We start from the raw sequence: 12,404 nt of genomic DNA, 5'->3' as shown, positions 1-12,404 counted from the left end.
TGACTCATCCTCTCAGAGCTAATTAATTTCACAGTTAACATGCAATATTCTGTATATATCAAGTACCAGATTCTAAACAGACGCAAATGTTTGGACTCAAATAATTCTTCAGCAGAGATTATGTATAATTTGGCATTTCTTCTTAAAACAACATACTTAATACTCTAGCATATGAAAATCCATCTGAAACATCCAAACACAAAGAAACAAGACTGTATAATTGAATTCCCACATGAAAGAAGTGCCTGGATCCAGAGAATGAACAGAGCTATACGAGTGGACTAATGGTAGGGTGACCAGACTTCCTGATAAAATCGCGACTGTCCCGATTTTGAGGAGTTTGTCCTGCGTCCCAACCAGAGTCAAGTCGGGATGCCATTTGTCCCGATATTTTGTTTCCTGGTCTTTGGCGGCAATTCGGTGGAGAGTCCTTCAGTTGCAGACAGTCTTCGGCAGTATTTCAGTGGTGGGTGCTTCTGTCTTTGGCGGCAAGGTTTATTACCCCTTGCCAAAATACCACCGAACACCATCTGCGACTGTAAGGCTCTCCGCCGAATTCCCAGACGGGTGAGTGTAAAAAAACCCCAGCTCTTCCCCTTCCGCCTCGCCCCCCTGGCGGCAGTCCCAATATTTTCCCCTTAACAGCTCGTCACCCTAACTAATGGATACTAGAGAAAGATGCATCACATAATGGAAAGCATTATATAGAATACATAAAAACAAATCTTAATACATTACTTGTCACATTTTGATTGATGGACAAGGCAATGTTTACATTTCTGAACTTCACGTAATGCGTGACCTACAATTTACATTAGACTGCTTTTTTTGGATAAACTGTGTATTTTCTACTCTTATGTTTTGTATTGAGTGAGTAAACTTGAACAGGTTTTGCTTTCTGAATGAACTTTCTAATGCACAAAAAGCATTAACGTTGTTTAGATACTAGTGAAAGGGCTGTGCATGGACTCTGAACTCAGAAAATACCTAAATGTCACCTGCCTTTAGGGCCTGTAAAATTTTTTACATCTAAATATCAGGAAAGATCTGACTTAGAAAATGTTGGGGTATGTTAGCCACACAGATGTTCATCTGGGAATGAAAAATACCAAACACAGAAAAGACACAAATACTTATGGCTTTTGTTTACCTACTCTTCTGTTGGGTTTATTTCATGATGACTTCAGTCATCATTTTTTCTTACCCATCAAAGGTATTTCTCTGATGGAAAAGGTCAATCTCTAAATAGATGAGCTTCTACCTATAACACACTTGAACTGGCATGAGTGACCAATTTAAGGACTGAAATGTTAAGTGCTAATTTACAAGGTAGGAAGTTTAATGAATTTTATTAATTTAATAAAGGGATCTTATAAAACTATGGGGAAGAATGGATAACTTCTACCTAAAAGAATAAACTAAGATGGACAGCACTAAGAACTGTTCTTAAAGGAACATTTCAGAAGGAGAGTAAAATGAATACCCTTAATCACACAACTAGCATTTTAATAGTACAACAAGAAAGGGTGGGTATCAAATTTAAGTTGTCCATTGGAGAAATACCAGATGCGGCTTTAAGAAAAACACTGAATATTTGAAACTTTATATGAAGGCAAAGTTACACTAAAACATGAACATACTACATCATCTATTACTTATTCATCATCTAGTTCGTATTCAGAGAACCTGGTTAAGATACTGGCTTGCTGGCTGGGAGGCTCTCCTTCTCTGAGTACACTAGAAAGGGTGACCAAATTTCTAAATACCCATCTTTTTTTTAGCACTTCTCTTGTGTACATACTTGGTGTGAAAGCTTTTCCATTACAAGGACAGTCCATATTTTACTACCACAATTCCTCAGGAGGAGGGATCATGTATTTCCAGTAATGTGCAATATAGAGAGAGTCTTATTGCCAACAATAAAAAATAAAAAATAAAAAAAAGGTGTCATTCTATTTAAATGGAGATCCTTTACTGAAGCATTAAGCAAGCAAGTCAGGGGATCTCTAGGAAGATTTTATCATAAGATGATATCATATCATAAGATGACTCTTCTTAATAATTTCCTTCCCAAACTATCTAATTCTTGGAACACAACCAACACGTGTACAACTATGTTCCCCTTTTCCTGCAGCCTCTCCAACAGAGCACCTCCCTAATAACAAAAATATGGAGAATATTATTAATTAGAGTCAAATGCTATCTATGCAGTAATTTATAAAAATGTTCTTTATGAGCTGCACAAAATTGAAGATATATATTCTCTTTCCCATAAAAGGGATGCACTTATCCAGATCAATTTCTTTGTCCAAATCCCCCTTCCATCGTTTTCATCTGAGTTGTTTTATTAACGTCTTTTTCATTCTAAATTCTATCTTAGAAACTAAATCTTTTGTTCCAGCTTGTTCCTGGGTTAATTCCTGAAATGTTGTTAAAGGTCCAGTTAGAGCCACCTCCTATCCAGATTTCACAATCAAGTGTTTGATTTGTAAATATTGAAAATACGGGACCTTTACATTATCATATATATATTGGTAGGATTTCAGAACAGAACCTAGGAAGAGCTGTCCCAATTCACTAATCTCAGCTCTTACCCACAACAAATCATCACATACTTCCTAAGGATAAACTCCTGATTTTTAATGAAAGTAGCTAAGGGAATGGGCCTAGGTGACAAGAATTTTAAAAATTGGTCCAGAGTTGCTAAGATGGTCTGGAGGAATGGGTGATTTTTTATTTTTGGTGATCTAAAATTTCTTTTTAATCTCACAATTACTGTGAATAGCTGTATCTAGGCTCCAGTCTTGTTCAAGTTTTACCTAGTGTTTGGATGGTCTATTGTTAACCCATCTGATGATGTTTTAATTATAATACATAATAATAAACCAAATTAGGGAATGTTAGTCCACCTTACTTTGTAGGCTTAGACAGAACTTAGAACTCACCCCTTTGTCTTCTATGTTTACATATGGTTTTAATAGTGCATCCTGCCATGTTTTTAATGTCAGGATAAAATAGGGATGCAGTGAAACAAACAAAAACAAAGGCTGCCAGTTAACAGTGCTCCCAAAATTAACAACTTTTGCTTAATAGCAACACTGAATTCAATGTTAATGGGATTTGGATAGCGGCAATATGCATACCACTTATTAACAACTGTCTTGGGAAGAAAGGCACTACCACAGGCAGGTTTGCGGGACTGCAGCCAGGGAAGGAAGCACATAGGGCTTCCCGATACCTCTCCCTGTGCTCTCGGGCTGTGTCCTGCCCTGGTACCAGGGCTCTGGGCTCAGCACTTCCCTTCCTGGCTGCAACCTTGCAAACCTGCCAGCAGCTGAGGTCCCACTGCCTGCACAGGAGGTAAAGGGCCCGCAACCTTGCCCAGCCGGGGAGTCCCTGCTGGGACAGGAGGCTGTGAGAAGGCAGTAGAAGAGAGGGAGGCTGCAACCTGGATGCCAGGGCTCTTCAGAGAGAGTGGGGATGCGGTGGGCCTGCATGGTACCTCTCCTTGCATTCTCCAGGCTGTGCCCTGCCCTAGCACCATAGCCTGGGCTTGGTGTGGCCCAGCAGTTACTTCCCTGGCTACTGCGCTGCAAACCAGCCTTTTGTTTATCGGCAACTCCCTGTTATTAGCAACGTTTTGCTGGGAACAAAAAGTTTGCTAATAAATGGCACCCACAGTAACAACTTTGTGAGGACAATTCATCTTTACGAGGCTACTCTATCTAGCCAAGAAATTCTCTGTTGTTTTGTTATTTATTCTACATTGGAGGCTAATTTCCTTTTAAAAGATTTGTTTCTCCACAATATTTATTCTAAAATATTGTAAAGATTCCCTTACCCATTTAAATTTATCTAACCGACAGCAGTTGATTTTGATCCTTTCAAGAACATTAATTCCCAGAATTTCAGTTTTATCGTTGTTTATTTTGAAGCCCAATACCTGCCCAAATTCTAAAGTCAATTGTTCTATCATTTTTAACGAGGTTTCTGGATCCTGCAAATATAATAGGACATTGTCAACATACAAAGCTACTTTGTGTTGTAAATGAGATGTTTATCAAGCGGCTATTTCTCACATTGTTTTGCTTTGGCTATGGAGCCATTTGCCATCAAACTGGCAAGCCTGCACTTGTACCCCTGGATAAAAGGAAAAGGAGGTGATTGATGAACATTAACCGAAGAAGATGCTCGAGGATGAATATACAGGGCTGATATGCCCTTATAAAACTGATTTTCAAAATCAAACCTTACTAAAAATCTAGCTGAGGTACTCCCAATTCCAGCCTGTCAAAATCATTCTCAGTGTTGAGTGAAAGCAGCATACAGAAAGAATTATAAGAATTAACATTACGAATCAAATTCAGAGTTCTGATACATCAGATAGGTGCCTGCCAGCAATGAATTCAGAGTGGTCTGGGTGAATACAATTGGGCAAAATGACACAATCTGTTTGCTAGCACCTTGACATAAAATGTTAGCATCCACGTTAAAGAAATAGGTCAGTATGATGCACAATTGGAAAGATCTTTTCCTTCTTTAGGAATTACCACAATTTCTGCCCTCTTTCCACGAATCTGGAATCTCATTCCCTTGCAATATACCATTAAATAGCCCTATTTTAACTGGGTTACCACTTGCTTTAGAGCTCTGTAATGTTTCCCAGAAAACCCCTTGGGACTTGGAGCTTTAGTGGATTTTAAGTTCTTAAATACATCTTCAACTTCCTGTGCAGCAATTTGCCTATCAAGAGCTGCCACATTATCCTCAGAGCTGAGGTGTTTCACATTTCTCAAATATCTATTATGAGTTTCAGAATTTGGCTGTTCTGAAGCGTACAAAGTATGGAAAAAGTTAGCAAACATTTCAGAGATCTGTGTGATGTCAGTTATTAAATCTCCCGTTTTATTAATCAGAGGGATAGCTGATTTATCCTGTTCTTTAAAACTTTCTGGCTAAAAGCCTAGCACTTATTGCCTGTTCATAATATTTTTGTTAATACATATAACTGTTTGCTGAGCCTTACCTGTTGTAACAGGTTATTTTTTCCTCATCTCAATTGTTTTCTTGTATACTCTTTTAGATCCTGTAGATTTATGTCTGTCTACCTTCCAAATCTGACAGTTCTTTAACTGAACTCTTCTACCAGACACTCATATTTTTGAGGTATGACGCTTAGTTATGAGAGTCCCCATCATTACTGTCTTTCTAGCATCCCAGTGAGTACTTACTGATTCCATCCTTATCATTTTCGTTTATAGATTCTGGACATTTTCTTCCGGTCGTGAATTCTAAGGGGGATCATATAACAAAGCTCTATTCAACCATGCCCGTTGTTTTTCCACTGAGTCCCAGTCTTTAGAATCTATACATGCAGGGGAATGATCAGACCAAGTTAATACCTCCCAAACTACCTTTTTAAACCAAATTAGCCAAGAAACAGAAATCAGATCAATCTGACGTAAAACCCATGAGTAGCAGAACAATATGAATCTGGATGTCAGAGACTATACATCTCCCACTAGACATCTACCAGATCCTCATTTTCTAAATTGGGCAAATAGTATATGGACTAAGACATTACACTAAATAATGAATTTTATATCCATGTGGTGATAAAGATAAAGAAAGGAGAGTTAAATGTAAACTGGACTGTACAGAACCCAGGATATGTCTACATTGCCCTATAGTTTGGGCTATGGGGGTGCATATAGCTATGTGTACCAAAGTGTTGCATTGTAAATCCCTTGTGGGGATACTACAGGCACGAACTGCAAGTCTCTTCTTCAAACAGGACTGCATAAGTGTGAACTAGACTGCATTAGTGTGAACCGGGGACCATGAAGTGCATTCCTGTAGTGTTCACATGGGGTAGTTTCAGTTCAGCACTTTGGTGCACACTGTTATTCACACCCCATAGTCTGGACTACAAAGCAGCATAAACATGCCCTAAAATGCCCTGGGTGCTGTAGAGCCCAGTTTTCTTTAACTCTATCCAACACCATTAAAAACCATCTGAACGAATATCCAATTATTGCCATCGATATCTCACCTCATATACTAATCTTGTCCTCTAGATTTGGACTGTTTTCTTCTGCTGTCATGTCTTTCCTTTGTCTTGTGACATAGCTTTTGAGCTGTTTCTGGCTCTTTGACCTCACGATTCCCAGTGATTCTGGTGATGTGCAGTGACCAAGAAAAACACCAGATATTGTGAGACTGTGAGATAAAAATCGCAGAGCTGGCAATGCTGGTGATGGCATTCAGAAGGTAAACTGAACACTGCTGTTTACCTTTTCCTAATACAAGAATAGGGGACATTCAACTATGTAGAAAGGCAGCAAATGTTAAAGCTAATAAAAAGGAAACACGTTATTAGCCTGTGAAACCCACTGCCAGAAGATTCATTGAAACCAAGAGCTGAGCAGTCATATTTGTCAGGATTAAACAACAGCTACAATGAAAGATACAAACCTTCTGCTTCAAGGTAAGAAACTTTCCCTACAGGCAGATTCTCCTCTTATATCCCCACTTGCCCCTTCCTCCGAGATATCGGTTATTGGCCAAGATTACTGAACCAGATGGATTAGTAGTCTGATCTCATATGGCAATTGCTATGTTTCTAACCTGCAAGTCCCTTCTTCTGTTTAAGTACAAATTCACAGCCCATTCGACCTCCAGGCTATAGGGATACCTCATCCTCACTTTAGGTGAATGGCACAAGGAAGGACAACAATTTCCTAGTTTGATGCAATTCAGGAGGACATGGTGCGAACAAATGAAAACAAAATCTCTATAACAAAGTTATACTTACAAATAACTAAGAAAGGAGTCTGTAAGGCAGGGCTGCTACCTCAAGCACAGGGGTCAGACACAACAGCTGCTAGAAAAAGGCCCCCAACCTTAAGGAATTTTCTTGGGGGAGTGGGGAGGCAAGAGACATTCAACAAGAGGATGGTTATTACATAGAACCTTCAACATTATGGTAGGTACAATATATTCAGATATAATCTGACTAGAGGGTGTGGTCATATGGTGAACCCCTGAATGACCACCACTAGAGTTGCCAACTTTGATTGCAGAAACCAAATACCCCTTTCCCTGCCCCTTCCCCAAGGTCCCGTCCCTGCTCACTCCATCCCCATCCCTACATCGCTCGCTCTCCCCCCACCCTTGTTCATTTCACCAGGCTGGGGCAGGGGTGTGGGAAGGGGTCAGGGCCTCTGACAGAGTGTGTGGGCACTGGGGTGGAGCCAGGGATAAGGAGTTGGGATGTAAGAGGGGCTCCAGGCTGGAGAGTGGACTCTCGGAGGGAGTTGGGTGCAGGACAGGGCTCAGGCAGGAGGGTTGGGGTACAGGAGGGGGTTTGGGATGCGGGCTCTGGTTGGTGCTTAACTCAGCGGCTCCTGGAAGCAGTTGGCATGTCCTCTCCTCTGGCTCCCAGGAGGAAGGGTAGCCAGGGGGCTATGTTGCACTGTCCCCGCAGCTTCCATTGACCATGGTCCCAGCCAATGGGAGCTGCGGAGCCAGCGCTCAGGGCAGTGCCTGTGCCACGGCAGGGGCAGCGTGTGGGAGCTCCCCAGTACACCCTACACCTAGGAACCAGAGGAAACAGCTGGTCCGCTTCCAGGAGCCATGTGAAGCTGGCCGCTGCAGTCAGACGGACTTTTAGTGGGCCTGGTCAGCAGGTGCTGACCAGAGCCACCCGGGTACTTTTCCAACCAGGTGTTTCTGGTAAAAAAAACGGACACTAACAACCCTAATCACCATAATCACTGCAAAAACAGAGTCTTGATGGTGCTACTCTCTCTAGAAAAGTCTAGGATTTTACTGAGAATACATTTATAAGATTTCACAGACCTTAAATCTGATTCTGTATCAGTCCCTTAACCGTAGCCAGCTTACTGGGAATTCCCCTGGTGGGACATAGTTGACTCGTGTTGTATCACTCCCTCTCACAGCCTCACCATAGAGAAAATAGTAGAGGAAGCCTGGAGGATCAGATAGGGGTGTGGTCCACTAGCTATATTCAGTTGCCAGAACAGCCCCTTAAAAGATGTTGCGACCAAGCATAAGTTCGTAGTAGCCTCAGGGAGAGGTTCTAGATTTCACTAGAAGCAAAGCAGGGCCCCAAGACGGTCCCACATTTGATGCAGCAAAGACAGCTGAAACCATTTATGTTTCACCCCCAACTCCACCCTTGTATTGAGTGGCACTTTGAAGAAACAGCAATTCTAGCCCTTTTATTCTAACAGCAACAGGAAACAGAGGAGCATTGGGATCTTAATAAAATCTCAGTGATGTTTTATGTTGGAAAGTTAATCTCTAAGAACATAGGAATGGCCATACTGGGTCAGACCAATGATCCACCTAGCCTAGTATCCAGTCTTCAGACAATGGCCAATGCCAGATGCTTCTGAGAATGAACAGAACATAGCAATTCCTATGCTAGTGATTTACAAAGTCAGGACGTATCTTGGCAATGAGAAGACCACAAGAAAATTATCTGCCCTTTTGACTTAACTCCTTCAACTACCTGTGAAGAAAAGCAGTGGGGCAAATATGTGCAAAAAGACGCTAGCACAATGAATTGTGAAGGTACCTGCCAGAAAACTAATGTATTTGGAATGAAGTTTTTGAGATGGACACTCCCCATATTAGCAGAGCTATACTGGTGGAGATCCTTCACTTATTTACCAGGAACTGGAACATGGCAGGGAGGAGAACCCTTTCTTCAAAAGATCAAGTTTTTCCTTGGAGCATCTGTGAGATAGTTCACCTTTCACTAAGCTAGAGTTAGATCTGAGGCCTGGGCTACACTAGCAGGATGGGTTTGAACTAAGATACGCAACTTCGACTTCAGCTATGCGAATAGCATAGCTGAAGTAGAAGTATACTGCCGAGTTGGAGTACAGGCGTCGATTTGGGGATCAATTTATCGCGTCTAGATGAGATGCGATAAATTGATCCCCGATACATTGAACACTACCCGCTGATCTGGCGGGTAGTATAGGCGTACCCTTAGAGCAGTGAGGCATTCCCTTCCTTCCCCCATGAAGAGTTAGCAGACTTGCCTAAGTAAGGCTCACAGAGCTTTTTGTTTCCTTATGGGGTCAAGTAAGCTATAGCTGTTTAATTGTCTAATTGACTAGCATTGGTTTGTCTAAGTGAATCTGCTGGAATGTAAACTGGCAAAAAATTCCCCTTCAACCAATTTGAGTTGTGGAGTCAACACGAGAGAAAATTCTGCCCAGAGAGGGATGCTTATCCTTTGTCTAACCTCTGTTCCTGATTGCAGCTGGGAAGAAACAAACAGTTATATGTTGTCAGGGGCCAGACTGGCTAGGAACAGCTGCTGGTCTGCTCCCTGACTAACTGCTGCTAGTAGGGTTGCCAAACCTCTAGGATTGGCCTGGAGTCCCCAGGAATTAAAGCTTAATCTTTAATTAAAGATTATGGCATGTGATTAAATCTCCAGGAATACATTAAACCAAAATTGACAACCCTAACTGCTAGGCAACTAATGAGCCAGCTGCACTGCCTTAGCACTGTCAGAGTGGCCACAGCCCAGCTGGCTGCTGGTTTAGCAGTCCTGCTCAAAAGCCCAGCCCTCACAGCAGTTTAGTGGCTGTTCAAGGCATAAAGTGATTGCAGCTGTGCTTAACCTTGTTCCTATCTCTGCTCCCCTCTGGCTTCAGACTTTTGGCTTTGACTGTTTATCCACAGAACAGGTACCTACAGCATTCTGGGGGGCAGTGTGCAAACCTGCCCACATCTACAGGCACTTCCCCCAGCCTAAGGGGAGGAACCACTGAACCCAGGGCTCAAGCAAATACGGGGAACAACACGTGAAAACACATGGATGGGAATGAGGGTCAAAAGCAGGGAGTCAGAGGGGGACACTGAACAGAGAACCCCAGAGAGGTGCCCCTCCAATAGAGTGGGTGCTATTGAGTTCCTGGGGTGGGTGGGCACAAGCCTGGTTACATCTAAAGTCCCCACCCCCACCTAAGGGGTCCATAGACCAGGCAGCTGAAATGCAAGATTTCTCATCCTGCCCCAACAAATGTGTCTCTGCCCTGACCTGCAGAGCCCACTTCTGAAGGCAAGAGCATAGTTTATTTTTTCATGCTCATCCAATCTTCAGCCTTCACAAACTTGGCCATCAAATAAGTCAGGGCAAAACTGCAGGGGCAGTTTTTGAAACACATACGTCTCCCCGACTGCAAACTCCAGAACTTTAGCAGAATATCTGGCACATGGTATGTCAACCCCTTGACACAGGATAGAGTCCTTACCTTGGGTAAACATTGCCAAAGACATGTCCTAATAGCTGAACTCGTGCCAAATAGCCAAGCAGCGGGTACACAGTTATCATCTGGAACAGCAGGAACAATCTTGCAACAAATGACATGATGTCATCGCTGGGAAAATTGTCTAAAAAATTCTAAGATAAGAAAAGATAATTAGGCAGGATTGACAACAGTTGTATTAGATTCCTAAAAAGTGTTCCAAGGGGAAAAAATGAAGCCTGAATAGTGCTTCTCAAATCAAAGACAAAAAATTGAACTCTCTTGTGCAGCTTGACATAACCTAAGGTTTGTTAATATGAAAGGTCAGTGATTTAATTTGTGTATTGCCCTCACTAGATGACATTTATTTTTCTAAACAGCACACATCCCTGAGTACAGAATATGGAGCAGGCACTTGACTTCATATGCAAAGGATTTCAAATGCTCCTATTATCCACATTTACATAATTAATTGTAACTACTGATAACTTTTAAGAATATTTTATTGGCTCTAGGTCCCTTTACCTTGGGAATCATGATATTCCAGCAGGCATCTAATTGCCCAATAAATTGCATAAACAGCTCTTGGTGCAAGTGAAAGAATCCTTCCTCCCTGTGAAAATTCATAAAACCTTATTTGTTTTCGGAAACTGCAGCTCCACGACAAAGCCACCTTTCTGGGGACCTATTTGTAATAATTCAAGCTGGATCCTATACAGATAATACGGAATGGATGGATTCGACAATTTGAAACATCTGTTAAATGTATAAAACCGTTCCATAACTGTTTTGTATAATTACTAACAATAAAAGAAAGAAGTGTTTGACCGCCATTATTTAATCATAGCTCTTCAGCCCATGAAATTCTTTTAAATAGCTCACAGAAGAGCTTCATGGTTAAACATCATCTTCAGTCCTGATATGGCTATAAGCTTCCCTCCATGTGGTGCTCCACTGCTAAATTCTCAACAGGACATGCACAGCATCTTACATGAAATGATTCATGAAAAGATCAACTCTTTTCGAAGCAGCCTGAAGCAAGGAGGTCAGGGTGGCCTAATGGATGGATGAGGGAGTGGAAGGTATGATAGTCTTCCTGCCAGTGTATTGCACTAGTGCCCAGAGGCCCCAATCAGGGCCCCTCACAGTACTAGGCACTGTACATACATAACAAAGATGGTTCCTGCACCCAGATATTTTACTGTCTAAACCACCAATCGTGTATGGATTAAGGCGGGTATTTTATTTTAGCAGCTGTGAATAGCCCCAATGACTTCAGTGGGATTAGTCACTGCACATAAAACTTAAATTCATACATAAGTCTTTGCAGGATCAGAGCCTAAGGAAGCCTGAACTGTTCAGCTCATAGTCAATATGCCCTCAGACAAGTTAGCTAGTGTAGTGCCCCTCCTCCACAAATTAATAAAACCCAGTCAGCTCACAAGTTTGATTTCATTTGTTTTTGAGAACACTTCGGTTTTCCCAGTCACAACGGTTAGACATCTGTTTTACCATGTTTATCAAGTAGTGGCCGGTAGATTAGTGAGTCAATGCTATCATCAGTATGTGTTTGTCAAAGTGCCCACAACATGCTAGTCACTTTCCACACACTGAATAACAGACAGTCCCTGCCCCAAAGAGCCAGTCACAGAGATAGACAGAAGTTAGTGGATGAGGAACAAGTATGGATTTTTACACACGATAATTAGAAGGGCAGGGATGAAAACAGTGCAGTAAAGTGTCTCTCTCTACCTGTTCGATGCACTCTTTGGACAATGGTGGAGAGGGAAATGCAGCAAAAATTAACAGTCCAACATAGAGATATGTTAATCCCACCAGAAAATAAGCAATGGAAAGGTCTCTCACCTGCAAAAATAAAATTCTCTTTTTATTCTGGCATTAACATACACAGCAAAGTACAAATTTGATGAACTAACTTACTGGTTGACAATATACCATACTAGGTTAGTTTCTTCGTAAAGCAAATTATTTGATAAAATGTTGTGCATTAATGCAACTACATGAAAATAATTCATTGCAAGATTCTGAACAAGGCACTGATAATCTTAGCTTAGACAATGACAAAGTTAGCTTTGGAGTCTGAGCCTATTG

The 12,404-nt window shown here is 41.6% G+C and overlaps 1 protein-coding gene across 10 annotated transcripts in view; it reads right to left on the bottom strand.

Annotated features, from left to right (window-relative positions):
- Positions 1 to 12,404, bottom strand: part of SLC38A9 (solute carrier family 38 member 9) — a 76,569-nt gene that overhangs the window by 5,278 nt on the left and 58,887 nt on the right. For 7 of the 10 annotated variants that reach the window (XM_030566473.1, XM_030566470.1, XM_030566468.1 and 4 more), the window contains 2 exons: positions 12,045 to 12,158; positions 10,299 to 10,447 (listed from right to left, as the gene is read on the bottom strand). In XM_030566473.1, the coding sequence (XP_030422333.1) occupies positions 10,299 to 10,447; positions 12,045 to 12,158 (263 nt within the window). The other 3 variants (XM_030566469.1, XM_030566472.1, XM_030566467.1) reach the window with 3 other exon arrangements.

This window comes from Gopherus evgoodei, chromosome 6 (genome assembly GCF_007399415.2).
Source record: "Gopherus evgoodei ecotype Sinaloan lineage chromosome 6, rGopEvg1_v1.p, whole genome shotgun sequence".
NCBI classification, from domain to species: domain Eukaryota; kingdom Metazoa; phylum Chordata; order Testudines; family Testudinidae; genus Gopherus; species Gopherus evgoodei.
The sequence above is the reverse complement of the archived record's forward strand: the minus strand, read 5'-3'. Positions and strand labels throughout refer to the sequence as shown.